The sequence below is a fragment of the Salmo salar genome, chromosome ssa06 (assembly GCF_905237065.1).
Source record: "Salmo salar chromosome ssa06, Ssal_v3.1, whole genome shotgun sequence".
Lineage (NCBI taxonomy): Eukaryota > Metazoa > Chordata > Actinopteri > Salmoniformes > Salmonidae > Salmo > Salmo salar.
In genome coordinates, this window is record NC_059447.1 from 34,401,629 (window position 1) to 34,426,432 (window position 24,804).

Here is a 24,804-nt window from a genome sequence, read left to right on the forward strand (position 1 = left end):
GTAAATTAGTTAATAGACCAATTGCAAACCCACTAGGCACAGACGTCAATTCAACATCTATTCCACGTTGGTTCAATATAATTCATTCAAATGGAATGGCAACAATGTTGATTCAATCAGTGTGTGACCAGTGTGAAGACATTTCCAAACCTCTCTGCCAATAACAGCTAGTTTTCAGTTTTCCCCTCCTCACTCAGACCACTCCCAGACAGTCCTAGCAAAATTCTTGCTTGAGAAATTGCTCTTTGCAACTTATTGTTATTTTTAACCATTTTAATTGAAAACAATCACAGTAATGTACTTACTTGTTACTCAGAAATTATATAATATTGAGATAGAAACGGCTTCATTGGACCTTTAAAACCACATCACAGTTTTGAATGTGGGATATTTGCATGATTCAATTGTATCTGCTGTAGTGCTTCACTGGATGATTATGGTTTTAACAAAAAAAATGCACTTGCAAGGACTTTGAACCGCAAAGCGTTGCACAGTGGTAGCATCTATAAATTCTTAATGACCACACAGATAGTCTACTTTGCTTAGGTCCCTGTACTGGAAACCACTCCTTTCTTTCATGAAGGCCTAAACCGCTATTGTCTTGATTTCCAGATAGTGTCTAATCTTTTGTTTTCCCTGTATCAATATCCTGTTATTTTTGTGTGTGTGAGTCTTTGTATTTTATGCACGTATGCAGGTATATTTGCTCAGCACTCTCTCTCTGTCCCTCTCTCTCTCTCTCTCTCTCTCTCTCTCTCGCACACAGACTCACACACAGACTCACATACAGACTCACACACACTCACCCTATAAAGTATGTGTATCTTCAGTTGAGATGTTCCTCTTATTTTAATGTCAGTTTTGTCTGTCTTTTGTTAGATGCTCATTGTGTTCTGCAACAATGGGTATTAGAGAAAGCAACAGAAATTGAACAGAAACCCAGGGATATATTGTCCTTTATTGTGCATTGTGAAAGTTGATGGGTGTGAGCCAGACCATCTTGAAGCCAACTACTAAATGCTGGTGTGATGCTGTCTTCATCGTTCTAAGATTAAGCAGAAATAGTGCATGATACTGCAGCATATTAACCAGAGATTAGATTATATCGGTAGTACAGAGTGAGCGTGCACTAATACAAATGTGTTTTACATCATCTTTGTTGCAAATGGTGGACCAGAAATAGAGACGTTCTTCCATTTTGCAGCAATTACAAACCCTGCAAACCCAACCCAAAGAACAATAAGACATCCACTTATTCAGACGCCTCTGCAAACTGTCCAGCAGTTGTAGAAGAAAGAGATGCATCATGGAGGCAAGGCACTCATTATTAGGCACAAACATGGACGACACAGCCATTGGAGGCTTTTGAGAAATAAAGCTCAATGATTTATCTGCAGACTCTCCTGATTTTGGACTGGTGTTGATGAGATTGGGCTGAATGCGCCATAGCGACAGTTGTACCGGAACAGCACCCATTTCCCACCATTGTATTTCTCGTTTGCCTATTCGATATGTTGGTGTTCCTCCTTTTACCCTTCGTAATAGACATGCAGTGTACTGTATATGCTTTGGTTTTAAAGCACCTAGTGATACATTGATGCATCTTCTCTCAGGGTGGGAAAAAGGATGGGTTTGTTTCCCCCTCTTTGTTCCTGTGGTAAATCCAAGACCAGCTGCTGGTTGTGGGCTGGTGGGATTTTGGAGCTGTGTGTTTTCTCTTGCCATCCTGTGCCAAGGTGGCGTTACGCAAGCAGAAAGAGAGGGTGGGGGTAGTGAGATGAGGCAATGGCGGCCATACTGGAGATGGAAGCAGACTGAGGGTAGCTAGGATTGGTGTACGAGAAATACATGTCCCCTGAACTTTGCCTATGTGTCAGATAGGAACTTGTCGATTTGGCAAATTGTGCACTGTCGGACAGGACTACGTACACTCTTTCTCTCCCGCTCTTCTTCTCTTGCTCTGCCTCGCTCATTCTCTCTCCTGCTCTCTCCCTCCCTTTGCCACTAACCCCCCCTCCTTTCTCCTTTCCCTCCCTTTCAGCTCTTGAAGCTAACGCATTGGCTGGACTACAGGCATCTTGTTGCCAAATAGGTGGGCCCTACTCGTGTTGGCAAAGGCTCAGGCAATGGTTAGGGAAAGAACGCGGAGAGGACGAGAGACGGCGAGAGAGAAACAGAGAGAGAAAGAGAGAGAGTTGGAGAGAAAAGGGGAAAAAAGAAGCAGCACTCGGCTTTGCCAACGGTCGTACGCGCTTGTCCAACATTGATTCGGTTCTCTCCTTTTTTTCCTATTCTGTGCTCTGCACTCCCCAGCCCCCCCGCCTGTGTGTGTGTCTCTCTGAGTCGTACGCGGGGCCCACAGATCTGAGCAAACACCACTACCAATTACGCTTTGCCAAGGATTTTTTTTGCTTTATTTCCTTCTTTTTGGGGGGGGAAGCGCAAAAGAAGAGTGTTTATTTTAAGTGTGTCTATTCCAGTTGTTATATTTAGATAATTTTTGTTCTTAAATACCATTCACCTTTTCTATTTTTACCATATTTCCATTATTTTTCAATATTAGTTTTCTTCTCTTTAAATTTGGGTATTTTGTCTTTCCGTCCCAGATTTAACCAGCGATCCTTTGCGGCATTACGCTGTGACCCCCAGAACACCCGGGGAGTATCTTGTTTTGTTTAACTTTGTTCCACTGCTTACTGTGGACAACTGGAGATTCCTGAGATCTTCTGCTAATTATCTTTTTTACCCACAAGTTTTTTCATCTGCACATTTTTTTACACCCTGTCAAACCAGCACTTGCTGTACATTTGTGAGTGTTGGAGAATTCTTTTTCATTTTGAACTTTGTGCCAAATTTATGATGAGAGTGTAAAATGGTAACTACCAGACCGTCTGTCTTCCTCTTGCAGTGTGTTTTTGTGGTGATTTCTGTCCACTTTCAGTTTGTTGTTGAAATGTGAGTCTGGTTAGACTTCTTTTGCATGGCAGCAGGAGAGATAGGAAATGGTATGGCAGATCTTTTAGCAGCACATTTTAACAGTGGTCTTGTGGCGGCTAAGATTGGCGGTGAACGACCGGTGTGTGGCAACCCTGGCACAGGAACACTATGGCGAGATCTAGGCATTGTCGCTGAGCAATGTGTAGTGAAGGTATTATGGTATAGCTGAATAACTTCTCCTTTACAGTGGATGTAAAAAAAAAGAAGTGTTTTCTCACCTTGACTTGAATTTTTAAATCTCTTTTGTCTTTTAAATTTAAATTCATCTGTTATTACAGTTTAATATAGTTTTTAAATGTGTTTTCAGATTATATTTTTTTGTAAGAAGGACAGGACCAGTAATTTACTATTTGCAATGTAATTGTATGTATGTACCTACAGTATTATTACATTTTGGATATGATTATGATCATTATGATTATTATGATTATTATCATTATTATGTCAGTTAGTGGTATTGTTGGTAATGCTAGCCCTGTCTAAGTAAGTTGTTTCTGAACTGTATCCCCTCTATTGGCAGTGCATTAACATTCTATCAAAACAGGAATTACTTTGGGGAAAAATGTCAGTAAATTGCCTCATCGCTCTTCTATCTTCAATAACTGATCTTCAGCTGCTTGCATGACACCATACAGCATGAGAATAACAGAGCACCCTCTCTCTCTCTCTCTGTCTCTCTCTCCCTTCGTTAGGATGAATTTCATCCCTTCATCGAGGCCCTTCTCCCCCATGTCCGTGCCTTCTCCTACACCTGGTTCAACCTGCAGGCCCGCAAACGCAAGTACTTCAAGAAGCACGAGAAGAGGATGACAAAGGATGAAGAACGCGCAGTGAAGGACGAGCTACTGGGTGAGAAGCCCGAGATCAAGCAGAAGTGGGCATCGCGGCTGCTGGCCAAGCTCCGAAAGGACATCCGGCCCGAGTTCCGTGAGGACTTTGTGCTCACCATCACGGGCAAGAAGCCCCCCTGTTGTGTTCTCTCCAACCCCGACCAGAAGGGCAAGATCCGCCGTATCGACTGCCTGCGCCAGGCCGACAAGGTGTGGCGGTTGGACCTGGTGATGGTCATCCTGTTCAAGGGCAGCCCCCTGGAGAGCACGGACGGAGAGCGGCTGGTCAAGTCGCCCCAGTGCTCCAACCACGGCCTGTGCGTCCAGCCCCACCACATCGGCGTGTCCGTCAAGGAGCTCGACCTCTACCTGGCCTACTTCGTCCACTCACCAGGTCAGTTGGTGAACACCTTACAGCTTTCTCTGTCTATTTCACACACACACACACACACACACACACACACACACACACACACACACACACACACACACACACACACACACACACACACACACACACACACACACACACACACACACACACACACACACACTGGTCAGTTTGTAAGGCCTTTTGCAGCCACACACTGAGCCTTGCCAAACCCCGCTCCTCCCCGTGCACCACCAGACCAAATGCTAACCTGTGATAAATAAAGAGAATCGGCTCCAAATGTAACGCCTTATCAACATTACAATTATTATACAACATGTTACAGAACACATTTGACACCACTGACACACCATTTAGTTTGTGTGTTGTTTTTGAGTTGTGTATGTGTCTTTAAATGTGTGCTTATCCAGAGATAAAGTCTGTGCTGGTAAATTTGTTCAGGTGCTTGTGTGCAAATTTGTCTGAATTAAAATATGCATATTTAGGGGTGTGTTGTCTGTAAACAAACACATCTGCAAATGTGTTTGTCTCTGCGTGTGCTAATGTGCACAGTAATTGTCTGGCTATAAATTAATGTCTTTAAGGCTGTTTTGTGTGTGTGTGTGTGTGTGTGTGTGTGGTGTGTGTTTTAAACTTTTTAAATTTTTTATTTCACCTTTATTTAACCAGGTAGGCTAGTTGAGAACAAGTTGTCATTTACAACTACGACCTGGCCAAGATAAAGCAAAGCAGTGCGACACAAACAACAACACAGAGTTACACATGGAATAAACAAACATACAGTCAATAATACAATAGAAAAAGTATATATACAATGTGTGCAAATGAGGGAGGATAAGGGAGGTAAGGCAATAAATAGGCCATAGTGGTAAAATAATTACAATATAAATAAATAAAATAAATAACAGTATGGGGATGAGGTAGTTGGATGGGCTATTTACAGATGAGCTATGTACAGGTGCAGTGGTCTGTGAGCTGCTCTGACAGCTGGTGCTTAAAGCTAGTGAGGGAGATATGAGTTTCCACCTTAAGTGATTTTTGCAGTTCCTTCCAGTCATTGGCAGCAGAGAACTGGAAGGAAAGGCGGCCGAAGGAGGAATTGGCTTTGGGGGTGACCAGTGAAATATATCTGCTGGAGCGTGTGCTATGGGTGGGTGCTGTTATGGTGACCAGTGAACTGAGATAAGGCGGTGCTTTACCTAGCAGAGACTTATAGATGACCTGTAGCCAGTGGGTTTGGCGACGAGTATGAACCGAGGGCCAGCCAACGAGAGCATACAGGTCGCAGTGGTGGGTAGTATATGGGCCTTTGGTGACAAAACGGATGGCACTGTGATAGACTGCATCCAATTTGCTGAGTAGCGAGTTGGAGGCTATTTTGTAAATTACATCGCCGAAGTCTAGGATCGGTAGGATAGTCAGTTTTACGAGGGTATGTTTGGCAGCATGAGTGAAGGATGCTTTGTTGTGAAATAGGAAGCCGATTCTAGATTTAATTTTGGATTGGAGATGCTTAATGTGAGTCTGGAAGGAGAGTTTACAGTTTAACCAGACACCTAGGTATTTGTAGTTGTCCACATATTCTAAGTCAGAACCGTCCAGAGTAGTGATGCTGGATCCAGAGTGTGTGGTGTGTGTGTGTGCGATGCGTGTGTGGTGTGTGTGTGGAATGTGTGTGTGTGTGTGTCTGTGTGTGTGTGTGGTATGTGGTGTGTGTGTTTGTGCAGTGTGTGTGTGTGTGTGTGTGTGTGTGTGTGTGTGTGTGTGTGTGTGTGTGTGTGTGTGTGTGTGTGTGTGTGTGTGTGTGTGTGTGTGTGTGTGTGGTGTGTGTGTGTGGTGTGGTGTAGAGGTCGACCGATGATGATTTTTCAACACCGATACTGATTATTGGAGGACCAAAAAAGCCGATACCGATTAATCGGCCGATTTAAAAAAAAATATATATTTTTAATTGTAATAATGACAATTACAACAATACTGAATGAACACTTATTTTAACTTAATATAATACATCAATAAAATCAATTTAGCCTCAAATAAATAATGAAACATGTTCAATTTGGTTTAAATAATGGAAAAACAAAGTGTTGGAGAAGAAAGTAAAAGTGCAATATGTGCCATGTAAGAAAGCTACCGTTTAAGTTCCTTGCTCAGAACATGAGAACATATGAAAGCTGGTGGTTCCTTTTAACATGAGTCTTCAATATTCCCAGGTAAGAAGTTTTAGGTTGTAGTTATTATAGGAATTATAGAACTCTTTCTCTCTATACGATTTGTATTTCATATACCTTTGACTATTGGATGTTCTTATAGGCACTTTAGTATTGCCAGTGTAACAGTATAGCTTCCGTCCCTCTCCTCGCTCCTACCTGGGCTCGAACCAGGAACACATCGACAACAGCCACCCTCGAAGCAGCGTTACCCATGTAGAGAAAGGGAAACAACTACTCCAAGTCTCAGAGCTATTAGCGCGCACCCGGCTGACTAGCTAGCCATTTCACATCAGTTACACCAGCCTAATCTTGGGAGTTGACAGGCTTGAAGTCATAAACAGCGCAATGCATTGCAAAGGGCTGCTGGCAAACACACGAAAGTGCTGTTTGAATGAACGCTTACAAGCCTGCTGCTGCCTACCATTGCTCAGTCAGACTGCTCTATCAAATCATAGACTTAATTATAATATAATAAACACACAGAAATACGAGCCTTAGGTCATTAATATGGTCGAATCCGGAAACTATCATCTCAAAAACAAAACGTTTTTCCTGTCAGTGAAATACGGAACCGTTCCGTATTTTATCTAACGGGTGGCATCCCTAAGTCTAAATATTCCTGTTACATTGCACAACCTTCAATGTTATGTCATAATTACGTAAAATTCTAGCAAATTAGTTCGCAATGAGCCAGGCGGCCCAAACTGTTGCATATACCCTGACTCTGCGTGCAATGAACGCAAAATGACACAATTTCACCTGGTTAATATTGCCTGCTAACCTGGATTTCTTTTAGCTAAATATGCAGGTTTAAAAATATATACTTCTGTGTATTGATTTTAAGAAAGGCATTGATGTTTATGGTTAGGTACAGTCGTGCAACGATTGTGCTTTTTTCGCAAATGCGCTTTTGTTAAATCTTCCCCCGTTTGGCGAAGTCGGCTGTCTTTGTTAGGAACAAATAGTCTTCACAGTTCGCAACGAGCCAGGCGGCCCAAACTGCTGCATATCACTGACTCTGTTTGCAAGAGAAGTGACACATTTTCCCTAGTTAAAATAAATTCATGTTAGCAGGCAATATTAACTAAATATGCAGGTTTAAAAATATATACTTGTGTATTGATTTTAAGAATGGCATTGATGTTTATGGTTGGAGCAACGTGTACCTAAGCGATTATATGCAACGCAGGACAGGCTAGATAAACTAGTAATATCATCAACCATGTGTAGTTAACTAGTGATTATGATTGATTGATTGTTTTTTATAAGATAAGTTTAATGCTAGCTAGCCAGTTACCTTGGCTTCTTACTGCATTCGCGTAACAGGCAGGCTCCTCGTGGAGTGCAATGTAAAGCAGGTGGTTAGAGCGTTGGACTAGTTAACCGTAAGGTTGCAAGATTGAATCCCCAAACTGACAAGGTAAAAATCTGTCGTTCTGCCCCTGAACAAGGCAGTTAACGCACCGTTCCTAGGCCGTCATTGAAAATAAGAATGTGTTCTTAACTGACTTGCTTAGTTAAATAAAGGTTTAAAAAATTAAATAATAAAACATTAAAAAAATGGACCAAATCGGCGTCCAAAAATACCGATTTCCGATTGTTATGAAAACTTGAAATCGGCCCTAATTAATCGGCCATTCCGATTAATCTGTCGACCTCTAGTGTGGTGTGTGTGTGTGTCAGTAGCAGTCTGTCGTGTGTCTGTGGGCTGAAGAGCGTGGTGACAGCTGGCCCAGTCCCAGGTTGTTTGGGATGCAGGCTACTGAGGCAGGGAGAGCCGCCCCATCTCCAGCCTCAGCCTCCCGCGCTCTACTCTCTCTGGCACCGCAGCCCACCTCACAGTCAGCCCTGCTTCGGTCGCTTCGCCAACACACACTCGCTCCCGCTCTCTCACACACACTCTTATAGCTTATACACAGAGACTTCCATACACTAATGCAAACAAACACACACACACACACACACACATATGCACACTGCGTACAGAGACAACCCTTCTCTATAGTAGATAGTCAGTTTGGTTTAGTATGTTTATTCACTTTTTTATTTGACCAAATTCAACACAGGTGTTTCCTCAACAAACTTTATATGATACTCTATAAGCAGTCCTTTTTCATCAGTTACTTGTATGGAACATGTGGATACTTACTTTGGAATGGAAAATGTAATGTTGAAATAAAGGAGACCCCGGTGTCAAGGAAATGTATAGTATATATTGAATTTTACGTTTCTCTTAGTCTGGTGGATACACAGAGGCCCCCATGTCGGAGGTCAAATGTTCCGCAGAATTTTAAAGATGAATTTATCATTTATTATATATTAGCTGTTTAGATAGCTTGTCTTGGGTATCACTAAAATAATGCTACACTTTGTTTTGGAAATTATTAAATAATAATAGTAATAATAATATATTTTTTTCAATAATATATTTGAATCTGTCTCTGATTACACAATTTAATTTATCTTTTTCTATTCCATGACTTTGATTATGAGAAAAGCAATAAGGACTGCATGAAATAGTTTTGAGTCTTGACATAGCACATTTTTCATGTTTATTAAGTAACCTTGCAATTTCTGTCTGACTATACATTTGCTGTTTGAAGATTTTGCTTTTGGCGTTCGTCATTTTCTATAACTGAACAGTCCACTGTGATCGTGCTGAATTTAATTTTTTAATTTTTTATTTCACCTTTAATTAACCAGGTAGACTAGTTGAGAACAAGTTCTCATTTGCAACTGCGACCTGGCCAAGATAAAGCATAGCAATTCGACACATACAACAACACAGAGTTACACATGGAATAAACAAAACATACAGTCAATAATACAGTAGAACAAAAGAAAACAAAAAGTCTAAATACAGTGAGTGCAAATGAGGTAAGTTAAGGCAATAAATAGGCCATGGTGGCGAAGTAATTACAATATAGCAATAAACACTGGAGTGGTAGATGTGCAGAAGATGAATGTGCAAGTAGAGATACTGGGGTGCAAAGGAGCAAGAATAAATAAATAAATAAATAAATACAGTATGGGGATGAGGTAGGTAGATAGATGGGCTGTTTACAGATGGGCTATGTACAGGTGCAGTGATCTATGAGCTGCTCTGACAGCTGGTGCTTAAAGCTTGTGAGGGAGATATGAGTCTCCAGCTTCAGAGATTTTTGCAGTTCGTTCCAGTCATTGGCAGCAGAGAACTGGAAGGAAAGACGACCAAAGGAGGAATTGGCTTTGGGGGTGACCAGTGAGATATACCTGCTGGAGCGCGTGCTACGAGTGGGGGCTGCTATGGTGACCAGTGAGCTGAGATAAGGCGGGGCTTTACCTAGCAGAGACTTGTAGATAACCTGTAGCCAGTGGGTTTGGCGACGAGTATGAAGCGAGGGCCAACCAACGAGAGCGTACAGGTCGCAATGGTGGGTAGTGTATGGGGCTTTGGTGACAAAACGGATGGCACTGTGATAGACTGCATCCAGTTTGTTGAGTAGAGTGTTGGAGGCTATTTTATGAATCTTCCATTTGTTTTCTGTTTCCTATTGTCGGTTAGCAATGAAACACTCAAGTGAAAAGTGAAGTCAGGTATGCTGTGGGTGCAGTTAGTTGATTGACTCACGTATGGGCTGATGGAACCCTCACGTACGTAGAACCCTCTCCTGCCTTGGTTATCCATTAGTATAGGGCTAAAGAAATGTATTGTCTTACACCAGGCAAGTGTACAGTTACAGAGCCCTAATTCTGCTTCTTGGCACCGTGGTGCTGCAGGCCTCTGTTGCAGAGTACCCCATGCCGTGTTCTTTTCAGCACAGTGTGTAACTCAACGTCAGTTAGCTGGGCCTCTGTGAGCTCGTCTTCCTGTTTCACAATGTGCTGCCGCTAACCCAGGCTCAGATTAGCTCCCTGTGAAGCCGCCCTTTAGAGTTTAGCTCTTTTACCCTGTGCCAGTATTCACCAGTCATCCCGATACTGTTTTACCCTTCTGTGTGTGTGTGTGTGTGTGTGTGTGTGTGTGTGTGTGTGTGTGTGTGTGTGTGTGTGTGTGTGTGTGTGTGTGTGTGTGTGCGTGCGTGCGTGCGTGTGTTTACGTATGTCAAGATTAATTTATTTTCTGAAACTTAAATGGTTGCTGCAGTTCAGCAAAATTAAATATATTATTCTCTCACTCCCACTGGGCACAGCCGTCAGTTCAACATCTAGTTTTGATTTACATTTGGTTGAGTTGTCAACTAATGTTAATTCAACGTAATTTTTTCCCCACAGTGTCATTGGATTTAGGTTAAAAGATGGGTAAAATAGGAATTTCCCTTACATTGATTACTTTTTGCCAATGCAATCAGTTTTCCACGTTGATTCAACGTCATCACATAGAATATTTTGGTTAAATGATGTGGAAACAATGTCAATTTAACCGTTTTTTGCCCAGTGGGTTGGCTTTGTGCCTCTGTACAGGGTGGTATTCCATCATAAATCATTGTTTTTTGTTACCTTTTGTTGAAATCGTTGTTTCCCTGCATCTTTGTCCACACTCATGTCAGAGAATAGAAAGTGTTTTAAAAGCTGGGTCTGAGCTGCCCTTGTTGGCAAATGCATAAGCCTTTCAGGCCTCCTCACTTCTACAGAGACGGCATAGAACTGTCGGCGGACAGCCATAGGCTCCACCTGGTTCTCCTGCCCATAAGCTTCACCACCGTAACACCTCAACAGCAGCCCACACTCCCTCCACTGTACACTGCAAGAATGAAAAGTACCATTTTAAAAAGCATGAACCAGTAGAGCCTCTGAAGGAGATGGGGTTAAAAGTTCACTGAGTGTAGGGGAGAGAGGGGGAACAGTGAGTGGTTCCATTTTAACCTTTGGAGTGGCAATGTTACCGTTTTATTCTTAGCTCCCTATCCCAGGGTGTCTGTGTCTTTCAGAAGCTATCAGAGTCCAGGCCTTATCACTGCATCTGAGCCGTCGGTGTGCTACAGTTCTCCTGCCCACTGATGTCACCGTCGCCAGCTGCAGGTTTTTCCCCTGCAGTATGAGTGACAGGAGACTCCTCTCCTCCTCTGCAGTAGTGCTTTTGTCCAATTATAGACTTAGGCCTTATGGGCGGGACAGTGAGGGCTAGCTATTACTGATCAAAGCAGCTTACACTGCCGCTCCACAGCTGCAAGGCCCCTTATCAAAAGTATTTTAGACAAATACCTGGCTGTTCACCCAACTTAATGCAATTGCGTTTAACCTGTGAGAGTCAGTCACCCAGGACTGGTTGTCCTGAGGTAATTCCTGATGCTGCTGATGATAATGGTTCAGGGATGTGGAGGAAGAACGGGCTGAGCTCATCTTTGATCAGATGTTGAATAAAGCACAGCTCAGCCAGCCAGCCAGGCCCTGCCAAGGCCCAGCTCAGGTCACTGCGCGATGGGAAAAGTTCATGTTTTTGTGCGGTGTGTTCCATATTTGTCAGTCTGATGAATCGCCGCTGTTCCAGTATTAGTCATGTTTGGAGCGTGCTCCCTCTCATACGGCTCTCATTACTGCTCTGTGATGATAAAAAGATGTTTCTGAGTGCACCCCTAATCTGTCCACCATGCTAGGAGAGATCTTGTCCAGGGATGTGCATTATTGGGTCGCTGACCTATGCCAGCTCCACGGTGCGGTGGACTCTGGCACTGACCTGCCGGGACCACGAGCCCATCTCCATCTCCCAGACTCTCCATCTCACAAACCACGGCAGAGAACAGAGAGAATGATTTAACCAAACCGAACAAAGAGAGTGAGAGCCTTGGAGACCGACAGAGAGTTAAGACTTACCACCCTGTCAACCTTATCTATTTTACAGATTTAATATGATTTGCACAATATCCTGAGCTTTAAAAGGAGATAATAGTATTATCAGATTTTTTGAATGAATATGAAGTTGCCAAATGTGACACAGAATTGTATTTCCCCCAAAAATACAGCCAGCCCTTTGCGTCTTTGTCTTTGTCTATTATGAAGGCAGGCCTGGGAAGGTTTTGGGGTTGTGGATGGGCGTTGGTCCTATGTTCTCTGATTCTGCTGTTGCACCATTCTGTCTCATACTGTCTCTGTCCCTGTACCCAGACACAGAGAGAGTGTGGATGGGACCACACGGTCATGTGGATCCTTTAAGTCTGGGTACGTCATGCTTTAGCCAAGAGTGTTTGTCTCTCAGATATAGGGTGATGAAGGAAAAGCGGCGGACATTAAAAGTATTTGAAAAAGAACCATGAGTTTTACAGGAAAAAAGATCTGCTCTTTTCCTTGGCCAATAAACAAACTGAACTGCTGACTTCTGGAAGAAGAACAGAACTGTGTTCCTCCAATGTTCTGGCTTGGGTCTGTAACCCGGGCCGACAGAGAAATACTGAGAACCGGCGTGAGGGGGGCCACATTCATCTCATGTGAAAAACACCCCGTGAACCCTCTCAATGGAAAGTTTAATATGCTGTTGTCATTTGAATAAATGCACCAATAAAGTTTGAGCGTCGGCGAGCCACTCATGACAGAACAGTGTCATTGACACAGTGGGGTTTTTAATATGCAAAGGGTGCAGGGATCTCAAACAGCCTAGCTTGGCCCGTTTTCAGGGCCCTAGTTTTCCCAGTTCCCTTTTTGTGTGTGTGAGGAGCGCAGAGTGTATGGAATCCCTGGTAAACAGATTATTCGAGGGTGATAGGAAGTCTGAGGAACAGATGAAAAGATTCAACCTGTTAGGCGTTTAGGATTGCAGGGACACTGTGCACTCCTTAACCACTTTTACCCATAATTCCTCCCTAATCACAGTGCATTTACTGGCTTGTTAGTACACTGACATACTTTATCACAGTATCCCATTTTCTTTATAAAAACAATACATTCACAGGGTCAAGTGCATAATATAACTGTCTCCTTTAGGCATCTTGGTTTTAGCTGTCCCAAGAAAAAAGGTGTTTGTTTTTTAAATTGCACATTACAAATAATTCATTATTTTATCTACAGTGACTGTGGATTGTAATGGTATACCCTTTTGGCAGCATTTTTAAAATGTTATTTTCTGTTAATTATGATTTTGTGCTTATCATTTTGTTTTTACTGATTTAAAATGGACACATACTTAAAAAATATGTATCGTAGTGAAATAACACATTATAGCAAGCACAGCATCATGGGCATGGAAACATATACAATTGTTTAGTTGTCTCAGCCCTCCTTATAAATATAATTTTGTTCATCTTCATCTGAATGAAAAGGCTGAAGAAGGATGAGCTGGGATGTTTGTTTTTGTATTTTTATGCATTTTTTTGGTCTCTACTGCTGTGTCGTCTCACTGCTTGATTTCTTATAGCCTTTTTGTACAGACGCCAGGCGTAAAATCTGTCTGTCCCCAAAAACATATACCCACGCAGGAGGGGTGGACTGGCCTTTCTCAGCTCCCTGTGCCGAGGAGCGAGGGAGCGAGAGAAGGGATGAGAGCTGCCCGCCCAGTTCCCAGCCAGATTCTGATCCGCTCGAGCCCGGCCCAGTAGAGCAGAGCCGGGGAAAGGCTGTCCTGTAATTGGGACAGCTCTTTCCGTACGGAACCCGGGACAGTGGAGGCACAGACAGTCTGGAAATACTGATACGGGATCTCTATCAGTATGTTATTTACTCCCTATCAAATTCTGCCATTTAAATAGAGTAGCAACATAGTTTTCCCCAAAAATGTTTTATGAGAACTCTAAATGTTTCATTCTATATCTATTATTATGATTTATTGTATTATTGTTAGTGGTGTTATTAGTAGTAATTGTGGCCGTAGTGACATCACTCAATCTAATATAATGTAAAAGAATAGCTCTAAATACAGATGATGCAAAATGCCATGGTGAAGACAAAGAGAGGCAGGGCAGAACTCAGTGTGGCTGGTTGGCAGCGTTTGGCACCCAAAGCTGCAGCTCTGTTTGGAAGGTGCCAGCTTTTCAAACCGCCACACAGCCTCTGCCAGCCTCTCCTTCTGATCCTTTCTTTCTCTCGTTTTTAACCTTTTTTCGATGGTTTCGATGAACACTTCCCCCCCTTCGCGGTCTCATCTCCCTCCGTCATGTCTGTGGCTTTTTTAGCGAGCCGACAGGAAATATCAGCGCTAAAATGTAGATGATATAGTATATTATTTTATATTTCTTGACCTCTTTTTATTTCATAATATAATAATCAGCATTTTATCAAACGGTGATACATTGTGAGAATATTTTCATATTACTTTTTAGTGTTGCTACTTTCAGTGTGATTGTGCTGTAAGGGATACTGGTCCAAAACAAAATGGAGGCTCATTCTCAGATCTTGCCCAATGAGAAAGGAGAATGACTTCATGCTAAATAACAAAATGGTATTTACTAAGTAACAACAGTAAACTGCATAGTAAACACGCTGTAAAAATACATCTATATTCAAAATAACATAAAATAGTCATTCTTTATAGATTATGTTCCCATCTGCTATAGCATTTTTTCACATCTCACAGATGAACAATGGAGAGAGAGAAGATGGCTTGTGAGGGGGCGTGATGAGGGTTTGACAGGCACACCAAAAAAATAAAACAAATCACAATTGACGTGTATTTGCATCTGCGAGCGAGCCTCAAATCCGTTTGGACAGAGACCTGGGCCTTCACGGAGAACATTCGGCCTGAATGATGGGAGAGCGTAAAACGATGGGTGTGGGGGTGGGTGGAATGACTCCATAATGATCAGAAAATTAGGCCCATTATTGACTTAGAGTAAACAGGCGTCTATAAGTGTGAAAGGGCCCCATTCAGCAAGGACCAGGAGCACTGCTTCTTTCTTCCTTTTATGGATCCACCCACGGCCTCAAGAGCCCCTCTTTTGTTCATTGAAATAACGGGGAGGTGAGGGAGAGAGAGGTAAGGGCATCACTCCCTTTGGAAGACATGGTATGGGGGCACTAACATACAGTAACAAGTTGGGCATGCTAATGCTACAATTACATTCCTAGCCCTGCAGACAAACACAGTTCTGTTTTAGTACAATATTAACTGCCATTCAGTGATATCATGATGTTTAATTCTGTCTGTGTTGATGAGCTGAGATTCCCTGGCGATCTCAGACCCTCTCTGGTTCCGCATCACTTAAAGGCGTGTGCGCCGTCGGAGCTCTGCCACGCCAGCTGACAGCCAGGGGATGCAGGGTGTAAACTAGGTGCTAATGCGTCCTTTTGCCTGTTTGTCAGTGCAAATGTTTTAATTAATGGGAATCTAATAAATAAATAAACCCGCTACGCCTCTGAGCAGCTGAAAAACAAACATGCCTTTGCCAAACCAACAGAGAAGGAGACAGCACTTTTGATCATATCAAAACAATGATATTATTTCCACTAGTTTTTCACTCTCTAAATGAATTAGTTAATAAACAATTGGCCATTCTTTTAGATACAGTAATTTAGTCACGATGGCATTGTGAGACTTGTTACTCAAATATTTACTTCTAAAACTCAAATTAGGAGAAAAGTCTTCAGAAATGCTTCATGCTGATTCTATACAGTTGTGTACAGTTATGAATGGGCAACATTTGACCAAGTGGCAAGTGGCAACTGTCTATTTAATTTAGACTGCTCAGTTTCTGCTCATAACTGTTATAATGCTTATTTTCTCATAAATGTACTCATGGTGGGAGAATAGTATACAATAAAACACACGCACACACACCTTTTATTATTTTGTTGAGTCTGTGGAAGATTCATGCTATTCTACTGGGTTCTGCTGCCCAGTCCAGTCATTCCCTCCTTAAAGAGGAAGCAGGGCTATTCTACTGGGTTCTGCTGCCCAGTCCAGTCATTCCCTCCTTAAAGAGGAAGCAGGGCTATTCTACTGGGTTCTGCTGCCCAGTCCAGTCATTCCCTCCTTAAAGAGGAAGCAGGGCTATTCTACTGGGTTCTGCTGCCCAGTCCAGTCATTCCCTCCTTAAAGAGGAAGCAGGGCTATTCTACTGGGTTCTGCTGCCCAGTCCAGTCATTCCCTCCTTAAAGAGGAAGCAGGGCTATTCTACTGGGTTCTGCTGCCCAGTCCAGTCATTCCCTCCTTAAAGAGGAAGCAGGGCTATTCTACTGGGTTCTGCTGCCCAGTCCAGTCATTCCCTCCTTAAAGAGGAAGCAGGGCTATTCTACTGGGTTCTGCTGCCCAGTCCAGTCATTCCCTCCTTAAAGAGGAAGCAGGGCTATTCTACTGGGTTCTGCTACCCAGTCCAGTCATTCCCTCCTTAAAGAGGAAGCAGGGCTCAGCTCCACTTGGCTCTGGGCTCCAGCACAAAATCAGCTGACACTTTCACTTCATTATGCCGTCTGTTTGCTTTTCATATGGACCGGAGGCTCCATTCCACAGGCATAATTTGGGATGGTAACATTCTCATTATAACCGTCAACTGTCAACACTTCTGCACTCACCTATAATTTCAGACTCTTTTGGATTCTTATTGGTAATTCCAATGCATACATTTCATAAAAGAATGAAAAACAACATGTTTTTTTCACAAGCAATAAGAAACTATGGAGAAGATTAAAGCAGAAAGTAGCACGTTTATGAGATTGCACGGTGCATATTGATGTATTTATGTATTTACTTATGAGCTCTCACATTTTGGAAGTCAACTCATTGTGTTTGGGGTATTTAGTGTCTGAGGCCGGTGCCTGCTCTTTTGATGCACACAACCATACCTGTGCTTTGAGTAATTGACCAGAAAGCCCCTGCAAGGGGTTGCCATGGCACCTACCCCTGTTCCCTGCATACCTTTGCTGGTCGGTATCCAAGGTGCTTCTAGGACAGCTCCTATTGGCACACAGAGTGTGGTGCTGGGCTGTTGCTGTGGCACTCTGACCCGTAACGTAGGCAACCGCAGGGCACTGAGCTGCCAGAGGAATCCACTCCGATCTGTTTCACCCAATAGACAGAGCATTACTAACATGAATATGTCTGAATTCAAGCAGAAATGCCAATACAGGAATACATACTCAAAGAGAAGATTCACTCCATCTTGGTCTCCTTTAGTCAAACGCATCTGAGGGATCTCTGAGACCTTGGTTCAGAGTTTAGCTTCAGTGGGCCTGTTACAGACCTATGTTTGTTCATTGAATAACTTCTAAAGGTGCAGTAGTGGTGCAGTAGTGACTATCCTAGGTGTCCCATTCTGTGCACACAGGAAGTGTCTCCGTGTTTTGATGGCCCAGTTATGAGATTAGTTCAAATGCAGGGCCTATGAGAGAGCCTCCTCTCATGGGGCAGAGCTACTGTACCGTTCAGAGCCACCCTTTGAAAATAGTGTTATACTTCATAAACATGAGGCTACATCTCTTTCCCTTTCATTTTTCAAACACAATCTTTTTTGCCCTTCAAAACAACCGAAAGATCCCCAAAGATCTCAACTCCTATGAGTGAGTCTATGTATGTTTATGTGTATGTGTGTGTGTGTGTGTGTGTGTGCACCTTTGTGCATGCGCACGTGTGTGCAATAGTGGCAGAGCAAGCGACAACAAACGGCATCCGTAGCACAGCATATGTGTGCCTGCTTCTCCCCACAGTCTCCCAGTGCTCCCACTCACCCACCCAGCACCTGAACCCCAGTTTACACCTGATGCCACACACACACACACACACACACACACACACACACACACACACACACACACACACACACACACACACACACACACACACACACACACACACCTAGTAGGCCCAGGACCTGGGATTCGCCTCACTGCTCATACTGGGTGCCCCTGCCCTGAGTGGAGGGTGTACAGAATGGCTACAGCAGGCCCTGACTTGGTCCCCTCCACCGGTCCTAGACTGGGTGCAATCTGTCACCACACTTGACTGGGAAACTTGGATTTGTTGGTTAAGGTCCAATAACATATGGTATGTTTTGTCAGAATTCACTTTGAATTCAAATGGCCTTAGGGATGATGTTCAAATAATGTTAAAGTCAGGGATTCTTGACGTGAGATGTTTGCAGATCTCTTTGCCTTATAGTTTTTGTGCTAACATGCGCTAGTTGCTGTATTATCTGACTCAGACCACCCTGCTCCAGAGTTGTACTCAAGTTTCCGTTATACTACTTTGTTTAATATGATTGAGGCTCTCCTCCAGCAACCCAAACCTACAGGGGAGCACCCAAACGGAATTACCTGAGCCTGAGTCCCTCTGCCCGTGCTCCTTAGCAGCACAGGCAGAGATTTAGAGAGTAATCCAAGCCGCTGTGTTTATTTTAAGAGCTGATGATTTAGAGACTGACATTAAAAGGAGAGGGCAAACAATTTATTAAGAGACATTGTGAATGGAAGAGAGGAGTAGGTGTGGGCGGGAGAATCAGGACTTCTCGCTCTCACTCTCACTCTCTCTCCAGGCTCTGCTGTAAAAAAGCAGAGATGACAGTGAATTAGAGCAATCTGGCCTCCATTCTGCGGTTCGATTTTTATCTGTGGTTTTGGCCCCAGAGAATACAGAGTCGATGCTTACTTTTTTGTTGTTGTTTCTGCTCCTTTCATCAGAGTTTATTTTACCTTCTGCTCTGGCTGCGGAATGGGTTCTAGCGAGAGCCGATTCACGCTGAAGGTTCAGGAGTGACCTGGTGGAATATTCCATACCTTGGTCAGAGCTTTCTCTTTTACATGCAGCAGACAGTCTACAAATGCTTCGGCCAATTTCGGTTGCTTGGTTACCCAGATTCATTACTCTGGGCAAACGTTTGTTTCTTCTCCTCTGAATTTGACTCCCTCCCGGGCCCTTTTAGCACGGGTATTCAACTCTTACCCTACGAGGTCCGGAGCCTGCTGGTTTTCTGTTCTACTTGATAATTAATTGCACCCACCTGGTGTCCCAGGTGAGTGCTCTAAATCAGTTCCTGACTAGAGGGGAATAATGAAAAGACACAGTGGAACTTGCTTCGAGGTCCAGAATAGAGTATGAGGGCCTTACATAATGCGAACACATTCAAACCATCTGATTGGTCTCAGAAACCAATGGGTTGGGCCAGAGCCAGAACACACATGGGTAAAGCGACGTTTTCAAAATTCGTCATTGGCTTTGATACTGTGGGTAGAGACGATCCAGTCACTATTTGTATTTGTATTTATTAAGGATCCCCAAAGTAGCAGCTGCTCTTCCTGGGGTCCAGCAACATTAAGGCAGTTATATACAATTTAAAATATTACATGACATTACATTTCACAACACTTTACCCAATACATTTAGTGTGTTCCCTCAGGCCACTACTCCACTATCACATATTTACAATACAACATCCATGTGTACATGTGTGTAGAGTGCATGTCTTATTATGTGTATATGTGTCTGTGCCTGTGTGTGTGTATCTTCAAAGTCCCACTGTTCCATAAGGTGTATTTGTATCTGTTTTGTAAATCGGATTCTACTGCTTGCATCAGTTACCTGATGTGGAATAGTGTTCCATGAGGCATGGCTCTATGTAGTACTGTATGCCTCCCATAGTCTGTTCTGGACTTGGGGATTGTGAAGAGACCTTTGGTGGCATGTCTTGTGGGTTATGCATGGGTGTCCGAGCTGTGAGCTAGTAGTTTAAACAAAAGCTGATGACTTTATTTTGTACAACGCCCCATGTTACCACGAACGACTTCAATGATGGCAGATTCAGACTGAAGTATGTACAGTAGCCATCCATATAGCAGCCGAAGAATTCCGTGTGAGTCATCAGACAAAAATGTCGGGGTCAATTCTGACCGTTGTAATACACAATGAAAATGTAATGCTCTGGTGGAAGACCTGTTTTGATCTTTGGACAGGAACTCAAATCCACAACCCTGGCAGCCTCATAGGGAAATCCTTCTGATAAGAGACACGATTAACCTAACAATTTGAAGCCCTAGGTTCCTCACAGAGAAGACTCCTGTCTGTGCTCTCTGACTCAGATACCTGTGTCACACTAATCTCGTAGTTACATTATATTCTGCTCAGCCAAATTACAGTGCATAATATGGTGTGGATTATGTCAAACTGGTTGACATTGATTGAAGACATCTGCTTTGACATCATGTTTTAACCATCTTGGTTAGACACATTTGATATGTTTCCCAAAACCCACGTTACAAAAAGATGGCTCTATTCACACATCTCTTATTCGGGGGCTTTCTATGTGTGATATTATATAGCCTAATGCAAAACAAACAGTTCCAAATTACACACATTATTTTCCCATACTGAATCTTCGAAGGCGTTAATCAAATAAACCTTTGTTTCTCTCTCTCTCTCTCTCTCTCTCTCTCTCTCTCTCTCTCTCTCTCTCTCTCTATATATATATATATATATATATAAACCCACATCCATATATATATATATATATATCATTAAAATATATCATTTTTTTCTCTCAGTGAAGTTGACCTGGCCAGAACTGTAACTGAAATGGCCTTTAGTACAGAGGCTCTTTTGATGGTTGACTAGCTGTTTGTGAAAAATACCAGGGTTTTCTCTGCGTCTCAGGTCCGTAGCGGTGTTTCTTTTCGGTCTGGTCCTACACACACTGGAGGCTAAACCTTCAGATTTTATTTTGGTTCGGTTTGGCTTCGAATGTCTTTCCGCTTACGTTGTGTAGCTTGAACGCCAGCTCTGAGCCTCTCGCCCTGATACATGCAGGCCAGCTGCACCGGACGCGGCTGTGTCGTCTGTGACATTTCGTGAAAGGACATCTGCTCACAGCCCAATCCCTGGCCTCTGAGCCGTCCCATCTCACTTAGCATGCTAGCCGCTGTGTCCACTTTAACATGAGCTCACCAAGGACAGGGAGACGCCGTGAGTGCAATGTCGAGTAATCGGTGAGATGCGCTGGACACATTTTGTCACTAAGAAATCATGCAGACGATGCTTTGACAGCGGGAGTGAGTGTGAAGAGCATGTTATGCATACAGTATGCATACTGGTTGTGTATTATTTTGAAACATGTGTGTATGTTGACAAAATGGCATCCAATAAATTGGGTAATTTTTCAGCCTTGACACAAGGGCATGTGTGTCTCACACACGCACGCACACACACACACACACACACACACACACACACACACACACACACACACACACACACACACACACACACACACACACACACACACACACACACACACACATTGGTTTTACTATCCAAGTGGGGACCTAAATATGTATTCCCATTCACAATACTATTTTCCTTAACCTTAACCCTAACCCTAACCTTACCACAAACCCCTAACCCTAAAATTAATCTAACCCTAACTCCTAACCCTAATTCTAACCCTAATTCTAACCTAAACCTAACCCGTTAGCGTTTTTCCTTTTGGGAACCGGCGAAATGTCCCCACCTTTTTTCTTTCTTGTTTTACTATCCTTGTGAGGACTAGTAAAGTTAGACCACACACACACACACACACACAAACACACACACACTCCCTCATGTGTTCTGCAAGCCCTGTCATTACTGCAGTCTTGATGCGGTCAGTGGGTGGCACAGAGGCATCTCATTATTGTCATAAAACTTTCACTCTCAGCAGCACTCCCTCCCTCTCTCATTTCAGCTCCCTATCTTTCTCTCCCACCTCTGCAGCACAGCCCTCCCTCCCTCTCTCCCAGCCCTCTGGAAACCCACATCCATTTCTCTGGCTGCTGGAATGGGAGAGTGTTTGTTTTTAGTGTGTAAACCATACTGAGACATATCCCCAGGGCAGGTCTCATTTGAAGTGTTTTGGCGAGGGGGCAGACAATTTGGTCTCGATTGCAAAAGTATGAAATGGGAGATTCCGCCACGGCATTGTTCTGCACTTTGACAACGTCTGACAGTTATTGTGTTAAGTTTTGAGTAACGGGGGTAGCTCTGATGTGACCCCGTGCCCCAGTGATGTGTGTATTCAACGTGAGGCTGGTGCTGTACCATACGTTAAGAACGACTAAAAACTCTGTGTCATTAGTGACGTGTCTATGTGGGGAGAGAAGACACCCTCCAAGGGTCCCTCGCTGTTTAGCTCCGAGGATTTATTTTATTACCACTGGTTTATTATACACTATCATTTATTATCTTACCGACTGCAGTTGAATAAACTAACCGGATTGAATTGCGACTTTCACACCTTCCCAGAGAGCTATGGGGTGTCAGGGTTTATGGTGCTGTTACAGAGGAGTCTCTGTTAATGCCAGGGATTGAGGGAGAGAGGGAGAGGGAGAGTGGAGCGCGAGACAGAGTTAGGAACGGCGGGGCCAAGATACTGTAGAGAGAATGTTGGAAAGGAGAGTGAGTGACAGAGTGAGTGAATGTGTGTGGGAGTGTGAGGGATTGATTTAGAGATAGCGTGTTATGGTGAGCAACATAAAGAAAAATAGAGTTACATAAAGAGAGAGAGAGAGTTATGGAGAGAAAGAGAGAGAGAGAAGGAAAGAGAGCGTGTATAGAGGAAGGCCCTGGGGCAGTGGGGGAGTGAGAGCAGGCTGGTTTACCTGAGGACAGGCGGCAGATAAATCCAGTTTGAGCTCAGCCCCTGGGCCCTCACTGTTCCCTGGGTGTGAAAAGATCCTCTCGTCATGCCCCTCTCTCCTTCTCCACCCCTCTCCTCCTCCTTTTACTGACAAAGGAGTGTTTTAGGAGGGGAGGTGTTTGAGGTGGGATGGGGTGGGGGGGCCGGGTCATCCAGGTGAGATATGGGCGGAGCATTAGGGAGGAGATGGGAGGTGGCACTGTGACATGGAGCTGGAGGAGGGCTCACATGAACATGGACCATCAACATAGCAGACTGTACTGGCCCAGCCTGTTAGCATGAGACTGTAATTAGCACTTCTAACGTTGTTAGCCTCTAATTTCATTTTGTAGGAGAAGCCCCATGACTGAGTCTGCTGGTAATGCAGAGTTGACTCAAAGTCACAGAGTTTCCCTGTGTGGCTGCTTCCAGGTTCGACCAGGGCCGTAAGTTCATGTGCATGTTCCGCTGGCTAATTAGGATAAAGCCACAGTGGGGTAAATGCTCCTTTAGTCAGAGCCTGACCTCCCCCAGGCTTTAGCAGTGTGAAAGCACGGCCTGTGCCCTCCCTCAATGGGAATTGTTCTTCAGTTTAATTATTTTCCACACACTCTCCTTCAGGCCTGCAGTCAGGGAAAATCCCCAGGCCTTGTGATGGGATTCCCTGCTTGTAACGAGTGAATAGGTTCAAAGCATCAACCAACCAGGCTGAGTGTGTGTAAGTTCAGGTGTAATGTATTATCTCTGCTTTTCGTTCCGTGCATCTGATAGTAGGGAATCCCTGAGATCATGTCAGGTGGTGATGAGAAGAATTCTGTTTATAAGCTGGATCCAGTCAGAGCTCTGAGGTCAAGTAGACAGTGAGGAGGCTCATAGCTGGGCTTCAGAGGCAAGCCGAATTAGGAATCAGTCAGGACCAATCAGAGAGCCATGAAGAGCTTTTAAGACTGTGCAGGAGCCAAACAAAGAGTGAGAAGCACATTTTGGAATTAGGCTGGACCAATGGGAGGTGGAGGCCAGGTGCAGAGGCTGTCATGGTCCATTTGTGCTCCTCAGCGCAGTGGGTCTCCTGAGGTCACGGAGCTGAAAATCACAATGACATGTGGAATGCTGAAGCCTCGCCAACACAAACACGCATTAGGCCCGGCCGACCAGGTCCCATGGACCGTCTCTCAGGGGCAACGCTGCACATTGGGCCGTCCAGTCTCCAGCCCAACTCAGAGCTGTTCCCCTGACGGAGGAGAAGGAGGACAGGTAGGGAGGTTTAGGGAACTGGTTGCACAATGACTCTGAGAGGAAGACACTAATTAGAGGCCACCTTCAACCTGAAAATAGTATGTTCACCTTCCCTGAGTCCATCTTCTTAGGTGAAGGTGGGGAAAGAGAAATGCTCAGTTCTATGAAGAAGATGTAGTGTTTTATTATGGGATATTAAAGGAGCACAGGGTCTATTTGACTTAACCATAAAATGGTCTTTTAAATATGGTCTCTTTAATAAAATCCTAATAGTAATGATTATGCTACTAAACAAATAAACAAATATCCTGGCTGGACCAGTGCTGAGGTGCATTTTCTTCCTATATTCGTAACAGAGGCCATTTTGGTCCAGCAGAACTCTGTTGGCTGCAACAATAGGAAGGGAGCAGTTAGGCTTTCGCTAGCGGAGAAAAAAATGATTGTTGAATTATGGGTAAAGACAGCTGAGGCTAACCAGGTTTGGTTGTAGGGTAAAGTGGGGGGCTTATTGAAAAACAAAAGTCTATGACTCAAACACGCACTCACAGAGAAACTTAGGCTGCAGGCTTTTCCCCCCACCAAAATTCAATGAAAACACATGGAGTCAAATTATATTAAAAAATAACACCTTCAAAAACATAAAACACAGGGATCATTAC

General features: G+C 43.7%; 1 protein-coding gene across 15 annotated transcripts in view; it reads left to right on the forward strand.

Moving 5' to 3' along the window:
- The window catches only part of LOC106601192 (nuclear factor I/Xb), a 138,870-nt gene that overhangs the window by 49,346 nt on the left and 64,720 nt on the right, over positions 1-24,804 (forward strand). For 7 of the 15 annotated variants that reach the window (XM_045720384.1, XM_045720381.1, XM_045720382.1 and 4 more), the window contains one exon: positions 3,690-4,221. In XM_045720384.1, the coding sequence (XP_045576340.1) occupies positions 3,690-4,221 (532 nt within the window). Of the gene's footprint in view, positions 1-2,124; positions 3,149-3,689; positions 4,222-24,804 lie in introns of those variants that run through there. The other 8 variants (XM_045720379.1, XM_045720390.1, XM_045720385.1 and 5 more) reach the window with 3 other exon arrangements.